Raw genomic sequence first — 20761 nt, forward strand, 5'->3', positions numbered from 1 at the left:
CCATCTCTACTACCTCTTCCAGCAACTCATTCCATATATGCGCTATCTCTGGGGTCCCGTAAATCTTCTTCCTCTCGCTTTAAACCTATGCTCTCTAGATTCAGAGTCATCTTCCCCAGGGAAAAAAACTCTGATTATCTACTTTAGCTATGGCCTTCATGGTTTTATAAACCTCTATAACAGGGGTTCCCAACCCGAGGTCCCCAGACCCCTTTCTTAATTGTATTGGCCCATGGCATAAAAAGGGTTGTGAATCCCTACTCTACAAGGTCACCTCTCAGTCTCCTACTCTCCAAGGGTAAAAGTCCCAGCCTCCTTATAACTCAAGTCCTGAAGACCCAGAAAGATCTTTGTGAATCACTTCAGCACCTTTTCCAGCTAAATTACATCCTTCCTATAGCTGAGTGACTAGAGCTGCACACAAGACTCCAGGTGCAGCTTTTTTGCACCAATTCGTACACTCAATGCCCCATCCAGTGAGGTCATATGTCTTCATCATTACCTTGTCTGCAAGTGTCACTACTTTCAGGAAACTATGTATCTGAGGTTCTATCTATCTATGTATCTATCCACGGCCTCCTCTACTGTAAAGATGAAGCCACACTCAGGTTGGAGGAACAACACCTTATATTCCATCTGGGTAGCCTCCAACCTGATGGCATGAACATCGACTTCTCTAACTTCCGCTAATGCTCCACCTTCCCCTCGTACCCCATCCGTTATTTATTTATATACACACATTCTTTCTCTCACTCTCCTTTTTCTCCCTCTGTCCCTCTGACTATACCCCTTGCTCATCCTCTGGGTTCCCCCCCCCCTTTTCTTTCTCCCCGGGCCTCCTGTCCCATGATCCTCTCATATCCCTTTTGCCAATCACCTGTCCAGCTCTTGGCTCCATCCCTCCCCCTCCTGTCTTCTCCTATCACTTTGGATCTCCCCCTCCCCCTCCCACTTTCAAATCTCTTACTAACTCTTCCTTCAGTTACTCCTGACGAAGGGTCTCGGCTGGAAATGTCGACTGTACCTCTTCCTAGAGATGCTGCCTGGCCTGCTGTGTTCACCAGCAACTTTGATGTGTGTTATCTGAGGTTTTCTCTGTTCTACATCACTCCCAGAACCCTGCCTTAACTTCCTGAAATGCAACACTTCACACTTGCCCGAGTTAGATAAGTTTGCCGTTTCTAGAACATAGAACATGGTACATAGAAACCTACAGCACATTACAGGCCCTTCGGCGCACAATGTTGTGCCGACAATGTAGTCTACTCTAGAAACTGCCTAGAATTTCCCTATCACATTGCCCTCTATTTTTCCAAGCTCCATGTAACTTTCTAAGAGGTTCTTAAAAGACCCTATTCTATCTGCCTCCACCACCGTCACGGGCAGTGCATTCCAAGCACCCAACACTCCCTGTGTGAAAAACTTACCCCTAACATCACCTCAGCACCTATTTCTAAGCACCTTAAAACTATGCCCCCTCATGTTAGCCATTTCAGCCCTGGGAGAAAGCCTCTGGCTATCCACACGATTAATGCCTCTCATCATCTTGTACACCTCTATCAAGTCACCTCTCATTCTTCATCACTCCAAGGAGAAAAGGCCGAATTCACTCAACTACTCTCATAAGAAATGCCCTCCAATCCAGGCAACATCCTTGTAAATTTCCTATGCACTCTCTCTATAGTATTCTCATCCTTCTTGTAGTGAGGTGACCAGAACTCAAGGTGGGGTCTGACCAAGGTCTTATAGAGCTTATATTTCTGTGTCCTCTTTCCCCATTGATTTGGATCCTGTTGTAATCCTACACAACCTCCTTCACTGTTCACCACAACACAAATTTTGATGTAATTCCCAAACTTACTTAATAATGAAAAATTACGTTATCATCCAAATTGTTAATAAAGATGACAAACAGTGGACCCAGCACCAATCCCCATCCCATACTGCTGGTCACCAGCCACCAATGTGAAACCCAGCACTGCCCATGCTCCGACTCCTATCACCAAGCCAACTTTGTACCCAACTGGCTAGCTCACCCTGGATCCCATGTAATCTCACCTGCTGGACCAGTCCACCATGTCAAAGGCTTTTCCAAAGTCCATGTAGATAATGTCAATTACCTTGCCCTTGTCTTTGTCACCTCTTCAAAAGAAGGAGAAGAATAGCCCTTAACTCGGCAGTGGAGTTATCGGGGCACTGTCTTTTGACGGTGTTTCCGTAGCAAGCTATTCTTGTTTTACGAGGCTGAGTTACTAGCTCAATGCTCAACTCAACTTGGATTCGAACTCAGGAACCTTTGCTCCGGAGTCCGGTGCTGATATTATTGCGCCACCAAGAGGGACACCTCTTCAAAAATTCAGTCAAATTCATGAGACAAATATTCCCACACAAAGCCATGCAGACTATTCCTAATCAGTTCTGGCCTTCCCAATGCAGGCAGATGCAATCTCTCAGAATCTCACTACAGACTTAGTGGCCTATAGATCTCTGGCTTGTCCTTGCAGCCTTTTTAAAATAGAGGCCTATTAGCTACCTGCAGTCTTATAACATAGCTGAGTACAGCTCTGAAACAGGCTGTTCAGCCCATAATGTTGTGCCTAATCGGCTAAAAAGCAAATCAAAAACACACAAGCATTAGTCTCTCCTACCTACACCCATGTCCATATCCCTCCATCCTCCTTATGTCCATGTACCTATCCAAACGTTTTCTAATGTATTTGCTTCTACCACCATACCAGGCAACACATTCCAAGCAACCACCACTCTCTGAGTAAAAAACTTACCCCTTGAACCTACCCCCCTCACCTTCAATGATGCCCTCTGGTATTAGACATTTCAACTCTGAGAAACAGATACTCTCTGTCCACTCTATCTATGCCTCTCACTATCTTGTAAACCTCTATCAGATCTCCCCTCAGCCTTTGGCACTCCAGAGAAAACAACCCACCTTTATCCAGCCTCTCATGATAGCTTCCCAGTACCTTCTCTCTATATGCCATCTCATCGTTGTCATAGATGAGGCCAACCACCGTTGTGTCATCAGTGAAATTGATGATTCGGTTTGAACCAGGTCTGGGAATGCAGTCATGCATCAGTGGTGCGAACGGCAGAAGGCTGAGCATGCAGCCCTGGGAGGCTGCCAGTGCTCAGGGTGATGGAGTATGTAACATTACCTCGTGGCTCTTGAACCCAATCCCCAACTAATGAATGCTAACAACTTCAAGCTCAAATTCAAGGTTATTGTCATCCAACTGTACACATGAATATCACCAATAGCCTACCTCATCACTCCTGACTGGATCACCGCATCCAGTGGGATCACCAAACTGTGGTCTGAAACAAAAGCATATGAATTCTGGAGCCTGGAGTGTGCGGACACTTATGAACAGTGAAATCAGTGATTGTCCTGAAAGAAATACAACTATCATCTCAAGAGAGCTGAGAAGATTCCAAATTGACCTTACTGCCCTCTCTGAAATGTGGTCAGCTGAGGAAGGACAACTGAAGGAGGAGAAGGGTGGATACACCTTTTTCTGGAAGGGGAATTCAGCAGATGAGCCCAGAATCCATGGAGTTGAATTCACCATAAAGAACAGCATCATCAGTCCCTCTCTGAATTGCCAGTTGGCATCAATGAATGCCTCACGACCATGCACCGTAAGCTCGCTAACAACCAAATGGCTACAGCTGTGAGCGCCTACGCTCCAACCCGAGACTCAGCAGATGATGTTAAGGAGACTTCCTATGCTGATGTGGTCCACATGCTATCAGATATTTCCTTGGAAGATAAGGTCATTCTTCTCAGCGAATTCAATGGTAGAGTTGTCAGGGACAGCGACTCCTGGAAAGGCACAATTGGGAAGGAGGTGTTGGAAACATCAACTCCAGTGGAGTGCTCTTATTCTCCAAGTGTGCTGAACATGACCTGACCATCACCAACATCCTGTCCCGCCAGAGAAATAAGGTGAAAACTTTGTGGATGCATCCTGGCATGATTTTTACAGCACGTCAATTGCGGGAGAAAACCTGGGAACAAAATCTCCCACTTTATATGGCCTTCATAGACCTTACAAAAGCATTTGACTCTGTAAATTGTCGTGCCCAAAATCGGATGCCTGGAGAAATACCTCAATGTGCTGCATCTCTTACACAGTGATTTGAAGTGCACAGTCATCCGCAACAGTGGCTCCAAAACAGCACCTTTAAAGGTTGAGACTGGGATCAAACAGGGGTGCGTCATTGCCCCAACTGTGTTCGCCATTTTCATTGCAACCATTCTTCACCTCACAGGCCAAGATATCCCACAAGAAGGCCAGATTCTCTATAGGACAGATGGGTGGAGGGCACTTTAACCTTCACAGGTTCAAGGCAGAGCAAGGTGTCAACTACTTTCATCATGGAACTCCAGTATGCAGACGACAACGCTGTTGTAGCTCACTTTAAGGAGGATCTGCAGTGCATAATGGGTGCTTTTGCCAGAGCATACATGCTCCTAGGACTTGACCTAAACATCAAGAAAACCCAAGTTCTGCACCAAACTGCTCCAGATCAAGCTCCTAAACCTCCAACCATCCAAGCTGACAACATCCTTCTGGAGAACACTGATCATTTCCCACATCTTGGCAGTTTTCTTTCTTCAAGAGCCACCATTAACCTTGAAATAAATCACAGAAAAGGCTGTGCAAGTGAAGCTTTTGCCAGGCTGAGAAAGCGGGTTTTGGAATACTGGGATATCAATACCAACGTTAAGCTTCTGGTCTATAAAGTTATACTCCTCCCCTCCTTGCAATATGGAGCGGAGTCATGGACAACATACAGCAGGCATATAAAGTCCCTAGAAATTTACCATCAAAGATTCTGAGAGTTAGCTGGTAGAACAGGCGTACTAACTCCAGCATCCTGGAAGAAGCTAACATTAATTCCATAGCCACAATCATGACTCAATAGCAATTGTGATGGGTCAGCTGCATCATCCATATGCCTCTGTAAACAACTCCTATTCGGCCAACTCAAGGATACAAAGCACACTCCTGGAGGGAAAAAAAGTGGTTCAGGGACAATATTAAGAGCCACCCGAGGAAGGGCCACAACAACCTGAATGGATGGGAGAAATTAGCACCGGATAGGGAAAGCTGGAGAAGGACTGTCTATGAGGGGACTGCACGACTCGAAGAACACCTCCACCGTTCTGCTGAGACTAAGCGGCTTCATCGTAAGAAGAGACTGAGAAAGGTCCAACCAGCTACATCCACCACCACCTCAATGACCACCACCTGCCAAGACTGTAATAGGACTTGCTGATCACGGATCAGCCTCTTCAATCATCTCAAGACCCACAAGTGACCAGACCAACCACCAGGAGAAGAGTCATACTCGACTACGAAGGATCACTGATGACAATGATGTCACCAAAAGAGACAACGTTCCTCCAGACCAGGTGCACAACTCAATACATATAACTCGCACTCAACACATAAAGTAATATTACCACAAATAAATTAACAAATACAACACAAGTTAAAAAGTAAACAGTATAACAAAATGGTGATCCATACCGTGATGGCACCGTCATGTTATTCTGGGTGATGGCAGGGAGTTCAGCAGTCTCGTGGCCTGGGGGAAGAAGTTGCTTCCCGTCCTACAGTCCTTGTCCTTATGCTATGGATCTCCTTCCTGATGGTGGGGTGTCAAAGAGGTTGTTGTACAGACGGGAGAGATCATTGTCCATGGTAAGGACCCTGCGTGCACAGTGCTGTTGATAAATATCACTGATAGGTGGATGAGAGACCCCAGTGATCCTCTCAACAGTCCTCATAATCCTCTGTAGGGACTTGTGGTCATTAGTCTTGTAGTTTCCATACCAGACAATGACACAGCCCGTCAGGACCCTCTCAAAAGTACTCCTGTAAAAAATGATGGGACTAGGGGAGGGGGGGGGCCTTGCTTGCCTTAATCTCCTCAGGAAGTGCAGACACAACTGTGCTTTCTTGACTAAAGAGGTGGTGTTGAGGCACCAAGTGAGATCGTCCATTATGTACTCTCCCAGAAACTTAGTGCTCCTAACTCTCTCCGTGGAGGAGCCTTTTATGTGATGTGAGAAGCCTGCGCCTTCCTAAAGTCCACAATCATCCCTCTGGTCTTGTCCACGTTGAGACTCCTCTCTGTACGCTGTCTTGTCATTGCTGTTGATGAGGCCAACCACTGACGTGTCGCCAGCGAACTTGATGATTCAGTTGGAACTGAATCTAGCGGTGCAGTCGTGCATCAGCAGCGGGCTGAACATGCATCCCCAGAGGGGGCTCCAGCGATGGAGCTAGAGATGTTGCTGCCAACGTGGACTGACTGTGGTCTTTCTGTGAGACCCAACGAGGACAGTTTACCCACCAGCTTCTGAGGGACGGTTGTATTAAACACAGAGCTGAAGCTAATAAACAGCATCCTGGAGTATGAGGCATCATTTTCCTGGTGGGACAGCATGGAGAGGAGTGTAGAAGCTATGGCATCATCAGTGCACCGATTTGATTGATAAGCAAACTGGAAAGGGTCCAATGTAGCAGGAAGATTGGATTTGAAGCGACCCATAGCCAACTGCTCAAAGCATTTCACTATCACTGAGGTCAGTGCCACTGGATGGTAGTTAAGGCAGGTTACTGTCACCCTTTTGGGCACCAGGACGATGGTGGCTGCCTTGAAGCCCACGGGGACGGTGAACTGTTCCAGAGAGATGTAGAAGATGTCTGTTAGAACCTCTGTTAACTGGGCTGGACAGACTCTCGGCACCTGAACAGCTTTATGGGGGTTAACCGTGGCTAGAGTTTTCCTCACATCAGCTGTGGCCAGACAGAATGCCAAGAGAGGAGTGGCCTTCCTCGCCGACACATGTTTCCATACATCAAACCGTGCAGAAGCGATATTCAGTCTATCAGGAAGGGAGACATGCAGGGGGTGGATTTGTAGACCATTATGGTCTGAATACCCTGCCACATGCACCTCATATCCCTGGTGTCACAAAAATAGCTGCTTATTGCTAACAGCTTAGCAACCATACCCTCAGTACGTATCAGCAAGCTCCAAAAACTTCCTCTGCAACTGGATTCTTGGCTTCCTCACTGGGAGACCACAGCCAGCGCAGTTTGGAAATAACATCTCCTCCCCACTGACAATTAGCACTGGTGTACCTCAAGGATGTGCGCTTAGCCCACTGCTCTACTCGCTCTACACCCGTGACTGTGTGGCTAGGCACAGCTCAAGCACCAGCTACGAATTTGCTGACGACACAACTTTTGTTGGCAGAATATCAGATGGTGACAAGGATGCGTACAGGGGCGAGATAGATCAGTTGGTTGAGTAGTGTCACAGCAACAACCTTACACCTAACATCAGCAAGACTGAAGAATTGATGGTGGATTTCAGGAAGGGGAAATTGAGGGAACTCACACCAGTCTTCACCAGGGGATCTGCAGTGGAAAGGATAAGCACTTCCAAGTTTTTGCATGTTAACTTCTCTGAAGATCTATCCTGGGCCCAAAATATTGATGCAATTACAAAGAAAACATGACAGCAGCTATATTTCATTAAGACTTTGAGGAGACTTGGTACGTCACCAAAGACTCTCGCGAGTTTCTACGGATGTACTGTGGAGAGCATTCCAAGTGCTTGCCTCAGAACCTGGTATGGAGGAGCCACTGCGGAGTATTGGGAAAAGCCGCAGAAATCTGGAAACTCAGCCGGCTCTGCTTTGGGCACCAGCTCCCCAGCATCCAGGACACCCTCAAAAGGCGATGAGTCAAAAAGGCAGCTTCCATCACTAAGGACCCCCGTCACCCAGGACATGCTACCATCAAGGCGCAGGTACAGGAGCCTGAAGGCACACACTCAACAATTTAGGAACAGCTTCTTCCCCTCCGCCATCAGATTTCTGAATGATTCAGAAAACCTGTGTTAACTACCTCACTATTTTTTTTGCTCTTTTTTCCACTACTTACTTATTTTATATTTATATATATTTCTTACTGTAATTTATACTTTTTATTATGCATTGCAGTTCACTGCTGCCGCAAAACAACAAATTTCACGACTCTTGTGAGCGATATTAAACCTGACTCTGATTCTGATGACTGACCATGCTCTGTGCTAATCCCGTCTGCCCGCCGGATGGCGCGGGAAAGCACACCATAGGTCTTCCTATCAACCCTATCAACTCGTGCGACAACTCTGAGGCACGTATGGACGCGGACCTGCAGATCCCAGGGAAGGTCAGTGAGATTTGGCTGGGTGACTTGCAACAGCCTGTAGCCTGGCATGTCCCCGCTCCCCTTCTGCAACAAAAAAAAACAGTCAAATTCGTCATTCTTCAGATCTCTGGCACCTTCAGCAGGGACGACAGCCTCAGTGACTGGTGATACATCCCACCTCAGCCTCAAGCCTTGGGCAGAGGTGCTGCCTTCCAGAGTACACACATCCTTTCAGCCCATCTATTTTCTCTGCTAACTCTTCTACTGCCATTTCTTTAGTAGGAAGACTCATTCAGTGCCTTCCTCAATGTGTAGACCATCACCTTCCCTTCTGTGATTGTACCACTCCCCCTTCCCCTTTCCACCTATTTTTGATACGTGCCCTGATAAAGATTTTGGGTTTCCTTTAGCAGCAATTCCCATTCTCTTTTTCCCCCGCCCGTCCTTACCATCTTCCTCTTGGAATTACTCACTTGACGCACAACGTACTTCTTTCTTCCTGCACCATGAACTCCATCTCCTCTGTGACCTTCCCCCTAAAGGTGATGGGGCAAGCCTCTACCGGGGACACCTGCTCTTCTGTTAAAAATGGACCCGACAATATTTGGTTCCACATTATCCTAGCTGGTAGTGAGTAGTGGCTCCCTATGTCGCTACTACAGGGCGTGACAACCCTGCCCTACACGAGTCCTGGGCTCAGCTGGCTCCGGCCTGGTACCTGGTATGGGCCCCTATCCAGGGTTACGGATCCCACAGCCTTGTGGGTATCTTCAGGAGAAGAGAAGGCTAAGGAGTAAACCGTACACAAATCCGGAGTGGAGCCCCTAAGGTGGTTGGATGACATATCACGTCACCTCCCGGCAGCTCCTGCAGCCAAACTGATGCCAAATGTATTGCTTCGCATTCCTTTGGACCACATCCGTGAGGCCAGGAGGGGGATCTTGATGTCTGGGCAGCCCAGGGTCTCCATATTCATCGCCCAGGTCTGTGCCCCGAGGGGCACATCCATTGTCTACTTAGACAGACGGAGCTATTAATAATCCTGACCAGTTCTCCCTCCTTCCATTGTGATCAAGGTTAAACCTCCTCTGATTTTGAAATTGGCTCTGGATTTCTATTTTGTTTCCGCCCCCCCCCCCCCCCCCGTTCTCACACTGACTCTTGGCCCTTTTCACCTACCTCTTTCCCCAGAAGCAGATCCAGATCTAGCAATCTCTTCTTTATTTAAACAGATAAGGGTTTATATGTTTTGCTGCCTTGCTGCTCCATCTCACCTGCCAACAAGTCATGAACCATTTGGTCCTGGTTTAACGTGGCGCTGGTGAAATGCAGTGATGACTTGCTGGTCACAAACAAAACAAAAACAAGCTATAAATTACTGTGTTAATCACACTTTTTCTCAGATATGGTCACTGCAATCAGTAGTCCGTAACTTGCCTTTCGGAGTTAAGCTTTTGAAACGCCACAGATTCTGACTGCCTTCAACCATGCATACGTGAAACTTGGACTTACCATCAATTCCAAGAAGACTCAGATCATCTATCAACCATCACCAATTGAGACAAATCGGATAGAACCATCAATTCATCTTGGCGAAACAACCCTGGAAAACGTGGACCACCTTCCGTATCTTGGAAGTCACCTCGCCTCCAATGTCGACCTTAATGACGAGATCCAACATCGTCTTAAATGTGCTGGAACAGCTTTTGGACGTTTCCGAACAAGAGTCTTTCATGATCGCGACTCCGAACAGACACCAAAATGTTAGTGTACGAAGCAGTGGTAATTCCAACGCTACTGTACGCAACAGAAACCTGGACAGCATACCGACGACATCTGAAGGAACTTGAAAAGTTCTACCAATGCTGTCTTCGAAACATCTTAAATATCAACTGGGAAGATGGAAGAACCAACGTCAGTGTGCTAAATGAAGCAAAAACAACAAGCATCGAAGCCTACGTCATCAAGAACCAACTAAGATGGAGCGGCCATGTTGTTCGGATGAAAGACAAACGTCTGCCAAAACAAATCTTGTACTCTCAGCTTAAAGAAGGCAAACATAAAAGAGGCGGATGACAGAAGAGATCCAAAGACGTCTTAAAAGCCAACATGAAGAAATGTAACATCGACATCAACAATTGGGAAACCAATGCCAAGGACAGGAAACACTGGGAAGCCATCATCCGAGAAGGAACAGCAACTTTCAAAGCCAACAGAGGTGCAGAATTAGAAGAAAAGAGAAGAAAATGGAAAGAGAGGCAGCAACAACCAAAGCCCGATCTGCCATCTGGAACTACCTGTCCTGAATGCGGAAGAACTTTCAAAGCCAAGATTGGACTCATAAGCCAGAAGTAGATCAACAGAATGAAGACCATCATCCTCAACCTCGAGGGATAGCCACGACGACGACCAGGTATTTTTGCGGTGTGAACTGGAATCTCAAAAGTGCAGGATGGTTGTGGCATGGTGGGGACAGGCTGAATTGAAGCAGTGGGGCTCAGGCAACGAGCCTACGTTTGGCCATTGCCAGAGTGGACTTAAAGCTGATTTGATGTGGCAGAACTGAGGTGAAGCAGAGTTGAGACGGCGGTACCCGGGATCAAGGAAAGACCTAAGGTTTGGCCGATTTAAGTGCCGGGCCCAATTGGGAGGGTGGGATACGGGCCGAATAGAGGAGGCAGGTCCCAGGCCCGAGAGTATGTCAAAGCAGTAGGACCTGGGTCTGAGAGTGAGGAACAACCCACTCTTTGGCTGATTTAACCACCAGGCCAGATTGATAAGGTCAGGGTGTCAGGCCGGAGGTGAGTGATGGTCCAGTGTTCATCTCGCTGCATGGCGAGGTTTACTGGTCTCAATGGTGAACCCAGGCAGCGGTCTGCGTCTAATGGGCTTCTGGACCACCTGTGACTGGCTACATGGCTGTGGACTCACTTCAGTTCTGAATGCTATTTGCATACTTTTATTGTTGGTACAATTTGTTTTAATTCCGCACGTTGGGCATTTGATGGTCTTTTTTTAAAATGGGTTCTTTTGGGTTTCTTTGTTTTGTGGCTATGAATCTCAAGGTTGTATATAGTATATATACTTTGATAATATATGTGCTTTTGAACTTTGAATTCTGAGCATTCTGACAGGCTGCATCACTGTCTGGTATGGAGGGGCTACTGCATGGGACCAAAAGAAGCTGCGAGGGCTGTAAATCTAATCAGCTCCATCTTGGGTAACTAGCCTACAAAGTACCCAGGACACCTTTAGGGAACGGTGTCTCAGAAAGGCAGCATCCATTATTAAAGACCTCCAGCACCCAGGGTATACCCTTTTCTCACTGTTACCATCAGGTAGGAGATACAGAAGCCTGAAGGCGCACACTCAGTGATTCAGGAACAGCTTCTTCCCCTCTGCCATCCAATTCCTAAGTGGACATTGAAGCTTTGGACACTTCTTTTAATATACAGTATTTCTGTTTTTGCATGTTTTTGAATAATCTATTCAATATACATAATTGATTTCCTTGTTTATTTATTATTATGTTTTATTTTATTTATTATTATTATTTTTAGTTCTCTCTCTGCTAGATCATGTATTGCATTGAACTGCAGCTGCTAAGTTAACAAATTTCACGTCACATGCCAGTGATAGTAAACCTGATTCTGATTCTGAACACTACCTCACTATTCCTCTCCGGCACTATTTATTTATTTTATAAATTTTATTTATTTTGCACTATTGATTCTGATTTTCTAACTATTCAGTAACCTGAACACTCCTTCCCATAGCATAACAGCTCCTGTTCAGCTCTGATCGCATGCATTCTATACCTGACCTCCCAAGGGCATCATCTACTTCCAACACTAAAGTGTCCTTACCATTACGACTGCCAACCCTGTTCTTTTCTCCATCCGTATATCCCCTGAACCCCCATTGTGCTGGAGTATTGAGAGATGCTGTCTTATCCTGGGCCATTTTTCAGATATAGTGACTGTCCGGAAGTCAGGTACCGAAGGGAGTTCAGGTACCGAATGCATGAAATCAGAACTGACCAGGACCTGCTACATTATTAGAAAGTTTATGTAGGTTACTGCATAGTAAGAGAATCAGTCCATCACAGACAAAACCTTCTGTACCATTGAGCACATCTACAAGAAACGCTGCCATAAGAAAGCAGCATTCTTCATCAAAGACCCCCAACATCCAGGCCAACGGGAAGTAGGGACAGGAGCCTGAGGTCCCGCACCAGCAGGATGAGGAACAGTTATTACCGTTCACCTATTAGGCTCCTAAACCAGCGTGGATAATTTCGCTCACCTCAACTCTGAACAAATTCCACGACCTACAGATTCACTTTCAAGGACACTACAACTCATATTATTTATTTACTATTTTTAGATTTTTCACTGTCTGTCTTCTTTTGCACGTTGGTTGTTTGTCAGCGTCACAATGTGTGCTGGCAATGTCGGAACCCAAGTGCAGAGTAAAGACAGGCTCCTGTGTAGAGATGATGACCAAAGTTTGTTGATAATAATTCCAACAGAATATTGGCGGCTTGGTGGAGTGACACTGCAAGACATAACATTCTCAAAACTAGGATCCTGGAATTAGTGCTGATCAGGCATCCACTTAGATACAAGTAACACGGAATCCCTGAGCCTATCAAAATAAACTGAACAAGTTTAAACATAAAGCACCCAGGAGACTGTATTACAAAGAGTGAATCACTTGAGAAAATCACAAAGAAATCTAAACGATTAACAATTATCAAACAACAATTAACTAATTCAGGTGCTCTAAAAACCTCGGAGCCCAGTGCTCTCCTGCTCCCCGCACAGGCTCGAAGAGCTCATTATAGTTGGTAAACACGAGGAATTCTGAAGATGCTGGAAATTCAAGCATCACATATCAAAGTTGCTCTTGAACGCAGCAGGCCAGGCAGCACCTCTAGGAAGAGGTACAGTGGACGTTTCGGGCTGAGACCATTATAGTTGGTGTTTGTTTGGGTGTAACCTTTCATTGATTCTAGTGTATTTCTCTGTTCTGCCATGAGTAATTGAGAAAAAAGAATCTCAAGGCGGTGATATGTACATTATTGGATAACAAATTTACTTTGAACTTTGAACATCATAATTAGTTGTAACTGCTTGATCTCTGTGGCCCCACAGCCTGCTGAACTCAAACACCTTCACGTTGATTGCAGATGATGCCTTCAGTGGCCTATCTCACCTGCAGTACCTGTAAGTCCAAACAACACTTTGTCCAGGATTTACTGGCTTTAGATATAACAGCACCTGTGTTGAAATCTGTTTTTTTTGTGTGCGTGTGTTCACAGATTCATAGAGAACAACGACATCCAGTCACTGTCCAAGTACTCGTTCCGGGGCCTCAAGTCATTGAGCCACCTGTGAGTCTTTCAGGATTTATGATTTAACTTGGTTAAGGCTCTGAAAAATTGGAATGAACCGTAAGGTAAGGGGTGAGAGTTTATAAGTGGACTTCGACTCCTCGATCAACTCCTCAGCAGGGTGCTGGGACACAGCCTCACAGGCAATGCACTTGGGGTGATTGTGTTGCCCACCTTTGGGATGTGAAGAGGCAGGGACTGGGGAGACTCTGGATCAAAGAAGTTAGACTCAAAAACTGAGACTAGGATTAACGGTCAGGGTAGAGAGATCACTGGGAAAGGGAGGGCAGGCTAAACTAGAGCCCCCCCCCGCCCCGGGTGTCAGGAAACAGGTACAGAAACTGGTAAGGATCAGTTACTATCCCACAACCATAAGGCAATAAGAAACAGGAGCAGAGTTAGGCCATTTGGCCCATCGAGTTTGCTCTGCCATTTGATCATTTCTGATCCATTTCACTCTCAACCCCATTCTCCTGCCTTCTCCCCATAACCTTTCATGCCCCAGACTAATCAAGAACCTATCAACCTCACCTTAAATACACCTGGTTCCTAGGCCTCCACAGTCTCCTTCCACAGATTCATCACCTTCTGGCTAAAGAAATTACTCCTCTCTCCATTATAAATGGACGTCCTTCTATTCCGAAGTTGTGCCCTCTGGTCCTAAATGCCCCCACTATAAGAAACATCCTGTCCACATCCACTCTATCTAGGCTTTTCAACATTCAATAAGTTTCAACGAGATTCCTCCTCTTCCTTCTAAATTCTAGCAAATACAGGCCCAGAGCCATTAAACGCTCCTCATATGATAAGCTTTTCATTTCCTGAAACATCGTTGTGAGCCCTCTCCAACATCAGCACATCCTTTCTTAGATAAGGGGACCAAACTGCTCACAGTAGTCCAAGCGAGGCCTCACCAGTGCCTTATGCAGCCTTAGCATTTCATCCGAGCTTCTATATTCTAGTCCTCTCAAAATGAATGCTAACGTTCATTTGCCTTCCTCACCACTGACTCAACCTAAAAATTAACCTTTAGAGAATTCTGCACAAGGACTGCCAAGTCCCTTTCCCAGATATCCCACACTGCAAAAACTTATTTCAGGGAGGTAGCACAATCAATTTGCGGGAGACTTCCGGGAGAGGTGGAATGTCTGCAATAGAGTAGCTCCTTAGCAGCTAGCCAGCTAGTTTAAATAATATTAGCTATGCTAATGAACAAATACACCTGTTAAACTCACCTCAACACGTCCTTTACCGTCTTAACCCACCATGGGCAATAGAAAAGTCACTGTTGCAAACAGTGCAGCGAGCAACACGGTCATTATTTTTGACCCCTATTAGGCAGGGGTGCACTTTAGTGTAGTCTGGGGTGACGTACGTTTTATATTTTTTTTGAAACACTCTGCCATGGCGCACTCTCTCTCTCTCTCGTGATCGCTCGCGCGCTCTCGCTTGCTTTCTCTCTCGCTCGCTCTCTCTCCCTCTCTCGCTCTCTCTCTCGCTTTTCTCTCACTCGCTCTCAAAAAAATTGAATTCCGTGATATTGTATATAATTTGCGGGCACCAGGGAGCCACTATTAATATGCGGGAGACTCCCAGAAGTTCCAGGAGAGGTGGGATGTCTGCTTTCCACCTCAGATTTTTGAATTTTCTCCCCATTTAGAAAATGGCCTACGTATGTATTCCTGCTGCCGAAGTGTATGACATACACTTCCCAGCACTGTGTTCCATTTGCCACTTCTTTGCCTGGTCTCCTAATCTCTTTGCTTCCTCAACACCACCTACCCTTCCACTTATCTTTGTATCATCTGCAAACATGGCCACAAAGCTATCAATTCCATCATCCAAATCATTGATATGCAACGTAAAAAGAAGCGGTCCCAACACCGACCCCTGCAGAACACCCAGTCACCGGCAGTCAATCCGAAAAGGCTCCCTTTATTCCCACTCTGCCTCTTGCCAATCAGCCAATGCTCTATCCATGCTAGAATCTTTCCTGTAATACCATGGGCTCTTATCTTGCTAAGCAGTGTCACGTGTGGCACCTTGTCAAAGGCCTTCTGAAAATCCAAGTGCACATCATCCACCGATTCTCCTTTGTCCGTCCTGCTTCCAACAGGTTTGTCAAGATTTTTCCCGAAGGAAGCCTTCCTAACTTTGGCCTACTTTATCATGTGCCTCTAAGTACCCTGAAATGTCCTTAACAATGGACTCCAACATCTTCCCAACCACTGAGGTCGGGCTAAATAGCATATAATTTCCTTTCTTCTGCCTCCCTCCCTTCTTGAAGAGTGGAGACACATTTGCCATTTTCCTATCCTCCAGAACCATTCCAGAACCTAGTAGTTCTTGAAAAATGATTACTTCCACAATCTCTTCAGCTACAACTTTCAGAACCCTTGGGTGTAGTCTCTATGGTTAAATTGACACCTACCTCCAGACCTTTCAGTTTCCCAAGCACCTTCGCCCCGGTACTAACAGCTACACTCACTTCCGCCCCCTCTCAAACTTCCAGCATACTGTTTTCTACAGTGAAGACTGATGCAAGATATTTATTCAGTTTGTCTGCTATTTCCTTGTCACCAATTATACCTCTCCAGTGTCATTTTCCGGCAGTCTGATGTCTACTCTCACCCCTCTTTTACTCTTTATATATCTGAAAAATATCTCTTCGATATTATTGGCTAGCTTACCTTCATATTTCATCTTTTCTCCCCTTATGGCTTTTTAGTTGCCTGCTGTTGGTTTTTAAAAGCTTCTCAATCCTCTAACTTCCACTAATTTTTGCTAAGTTATATGCCCTTTCTTTTACTTTTATATTGGCTTTGACTTCCCTTGTCAGCCACGGTTGTTTCATCCTGCCTTAGAATACTTCGCCTTTGGGATGTATCTATCCTGCACCTTCCGAATTGCTCCCAGAAACTCCAGCCATTGCTGCTCTGCTGTCTTCCCTGCCAGTGTTCCCTTCCATTCAACTTTGGCCAGCTCCTCTCTCATGCCTCTAATATGGATACATTTGATTTGAGCATTCTCCCTCTGAAATTGCAGGATGAATTCCAACATATTAATATCACTGACTCCTAAGGGTTCCTTTCCTTAAGCTCCCTAATCAAATCTGGTTCATCACAAAACACCCAAACCAGAAAAGCTAATCCCCTAGTGGGCTCAACCACAGGCTGCTCTAAAAAGCCAATTTGTAGGCATTCTACAAATTCTCTTTCTTGGGATCCAAAAATCAGCACCAACCCGATCACCCCAATCTACCTGCATATTGAAATCTCCATAACTACCATAACATTGCTCTTTTGTTGTACATTTATTTGCTCTCTCCCATTGTAATTTGTAGCCTGTCGTAACATAAACGAAGTCACCTGAGAGACACTGAGGTTAGTGGATATGGAAGTGCGTTATTGAACAAAAATGAGCAGCTGGCATCCAAGAGAAAGCAACTGCAGTGTAGTTGTAGACAGTGCACACTGTAGTCACCGGTCTTGGGGAATGGGTGCATTAGTGTTGGTACTGATGCCAAGTAAGCAGTTGCTTTCTCTTGGATGGTGTTGAGTGTCTAAAGAACTGGACTGCACTCATGATGCTGGGGTGGATTATTCCTTCCTACTCCTGGCTTACGCTTTGTAGATGATGGAAAGGTTTTGAGATTTCAGGGGTAGATCTCCTGTTGAAGGATACCCTGTGTCTGATCCAGTCTCAGGCAGAGTACTTATGTGGCTGTTAGTTTCCGGTCAGTGTGACCCTTGGGGGCCTGACAGCAAGAGATTCAGTGATGGCAATGCCGTTAAGTGACAAGTGTAGGAGGTTGGAGATGGTGCCTGAAACCCTTGTGTTGTGAACGCTATTTACCAGTTCCAACAATTAACACTGACTTTTCATCCCATATAGAGTTGCTTGAACATACTGTAACCTCCCTGCTGCCATGGTGGATTTTCAAGCAAGTGGATACTATAGAGAGTGCAGAGGAGATTTACAAGGATGCTGCCTGGATTGGAGAGCATACCTTATGAGAACAGGTTGAGTGAACTTGACCTTTTCTCCTTGGAGTGATGGAAGATAAGAGGTGACCTGATAGAGGTGTATAAGATGACGAGAGGCATTCATCATGTGGTTAGTCAGAGGCTTTTTCCCCAGGGCTGGAATGGCTAACACAAGGGGATAGAGTTTTAAGGTGCTTGGAAGTAGGTACAGAGGTATGTTTTTCACACAGAGAGTGGTGGGTGCGTGGAATGCACTGCCCGTGACAGTGGTGGAGGTGGATACAATAGGGTATTTTAAGAGACTCTTAGATAGGGACATGGAGCTTAGAAAAACAGAGGGCTATGCGGTAGGGAAATTCTAGGCAGTTTCTAGAGTAGGTTACATGGTCGGCACAACATTGTGGGCCGAAGGGCCTGTAATGTGATGTAGGTTTCTATGTTCTCTAAGTCTACACACAGTGGTGTTCTGGAAGAATCAGTGCTGGGACCTCTGTTGTTAAGATTTAATTATAGGTGGCTGATTATGTTTGCAGATGGCACAAGTTTGGCAAGGTTTTGGACAGTGAGGAAGGTTGTCAAATGATTTAGCAGGGTATAGGTAGTTGGATATTTGCGCAGAGAAGTACCAGAGGAAGTTTAATTGCGTGTTGTGAGGCTGAATGTGAGAAAGAATACAGTAAATGGCAAGCGCATTGATATACGGAAAGAACACGTTGACAACTCTCTGAAAGCGTTAAGGCAAGAGGAAAGGGTGATAAAGAACGCATATCCCACGCGTGCTTTGAAGCATTGAGTATAAAAGTTGGCTGGACATGGTGCAGCTGGTTAAAATACTTTTGAAGTATTTTGAGCACTTCTGGTTGTCACACTATATCAGATTCAGACTTATTATCTCTGTTTTATATGACATGAAATCCACTGTTTTGCAACAGCAGTAAAGCGCAAACACATACCGTTACCAGACATTACAAACTAAATAGTGCAAGGTACTCGGATTAATGAGGTGGTGCTCGTGGATTATTCAGAATCTAACGGCAGAAGGGAAGAAGCTGCTCCTGAGTCACTGAGTGGGGCTCTTCAGGCTCCTGTAGCTCTTCCCTGATGATAGTAAAAGGGAAGTGGGTGGTGAGGGTACTTAGTGATGGATGCCACCTTCCTGAGGTATCTTGAGGGGAGGGTTGACCCCGTAAGGGAGCTGGCCCTGCAGCTTTTAGCGATCCTGTGCACTGGACCCCCCCCCCCCCCCACCGTGCCAGGCTGTGATGCAACCAGATGGAATGCTCTTCGCTGCGTATATCTACAGAGTTTCCAGACGACCCACACCTCCTCAAACTCCTCACCAAACACAGCTGCTGCTGTGCTTTCCTCCTGATTGCATCGGTGTACTTGGCCCAGAATACACCCTCTGAGAGGTCCATGCTCACGAGTGCGAAGCTGCTCACGCTTTCCGCTGCTGACCTCAGCGAGAGTGTGTGTTCCCCCGACTTGCCCCGTCCTGAAGTCCACAATCGATTCCCTGCTCGTGCTGGCGGTGTCGTGACCCCATCCAAACAGCTGACCTACCTCACACCTGAGTAACCCCCTCGCCTCTGTCTGAGATTTTACCAACGTGGTAGGGTCGGCAGCAAATTCATTGATAGCATTTGAGCTGGTCATGAGTATAGACAGAGTAGAGCAGTGGGCTAGGCATGCATCCCTGAATTGACCTGTGTTAATCACCAGTGAGGAGACAAATCCTAATCCTCAATCCATACTGACTGTTGTCTCCTGATGAGAAAGTTAAGGATCCAGTTACAGAGGGAGATACTGTGGCCCCAGGTTTGGAAGTTAGGTGATTAATACTAAGGACTGAGGGTATGTTAGTACTGAACTCTAAACTGTAATCAATAAACAGCAGCCTGGCGTATGCTTTCCTGTTACTTAGGTGCTCCAAAGCCAAGTGGAGAGCCAATCAGGTCAGGCAATGTTTAATGTCATTTAACTATATACACGTCAAACAAGTTTTTTTCTCTGAACCAGGGTCTAAAGCATGGTGGTACACATAACATACATATAACAATACAATAACTGAAGAAAGTTGATATAAAATCTACAGATGAATCACACATAAATAGACAAAGTGTGTAAATTAAATATTGTAAGGTACGGAACAGATTAACCAGTGACACTTTGAATACAGTGAGGTAGGAAGTTTTATGGCCTGAGGGAAGAAACTGTTTCCCATCCTGACCATCCTTACTTTGATGCATCAGAGGACGCTGCCTGATTGTAGAATGTCAAAGAGGTTGCTGGATGGATGGGTGGGGTCCTTGATAATACTCAGGGTCCTGCTAATGCAGTGCTCCTGATAAATGTCCCCAGTGGAAGGCAGAGACACCCCTATGACCCTCTGAGCCATTCTCACAGTCCTTTGGAGATGCTCGACTGCTCCCATACCAGATGGAGATGCAACATGTCAGGATGCTCTCAATGGTGCCCCTATAAAATTCAGTTACAATGGCGGTGTGGAGGGGGAGAGGCTTGCTTGCCTCATTCTCTTTAGGAAGTGGAGGTGCTGCTCTGCCTTCTTCTTCAGGGAGGTGATATTAAGGAACCAGGTGAGGTCACCTGTAATATGAACTCTCAGGAACCTGGTGCACTTAACTCTGTCTATGGAAGAGCCGTGTATTCACAGAGGGGGATAGTTCATCTGCACCTTCCTGAAGTCCACAATGATTCCCTCAGTCTTCTCCATGTTCAGATTTGGATTGTGTCAACTGCAGACCTGTTGTGGTGCAAATCGCAGAGGGTCAAGGACCGTGCTCAGGCTGGAGTTAATTCTAGCCATTACGAACCTCTCGAAACACTTCATTATGGTAGATGTGAGTGCTACCAGTTGATAGCCGTTGAGATATAATAGAAGGATGTGGAGGCTGTGGAGAGGGTGCAGAAGAGGTTCACCAGGATGCTGCCTGGACTAGAGAGTTTGAACTGTAAGGAGAGGATTGAAAAACCTGGATGGTTTACTCTGGAGCATTGGAGGGTGAGGGACAACCTGACAGAAGTTCATAAAATAAAAAAGAGGCGTAGATAGGATAAATAGACAGAGTCTCTTTGCTAGGGTGGAAATGTCACTTAGAAAATGGCAGAACTTTAAGGTGAGAGGG

At 45.9% G+C, this 20761-nt stretch overlaps 1 protein-coding gene across 1 annotated transcript in view; it reads left to right on the forward strand.

Annotated features, from left to right (window-relative positions):
* The window catches only part of lgi3 (leucine-rich repeat LGI family, member 3), a 45635-nt gene that overhangs the window by 15798 nt on the left and 9076 nt on the right, over positions 1-20761 (forward strand). Inside the window, exons 3-4 of the mRNA XM_072266923.1 lie at positions 13391-13462; positions 13558-13629. Coding sequence (XP_072123024.1) covers positions 13391-13462; positions 13558-13629 — 144 coding nt within the window. The remainder of the gene's footprint in view (positions 1-13390; positions 13463-13557; positions 13630-20761) is intronic.

The sequence above is a fragment of the Mobula birostris genome, chromosome 8, assembly GCF_030028105.1.
Source record: "Mobula birostris isolate sMobBir1 chromosome 8, sMobBir1.hap1, whole genome shotgun sequence".
Taxonomy (NCBI): domain Eukaryota; kingdom Metazoa; phylum Chordata; class Chondrichthyes; order Myliobatiformes; family Myliobatidae; genus Mobula; species Mobula birostris.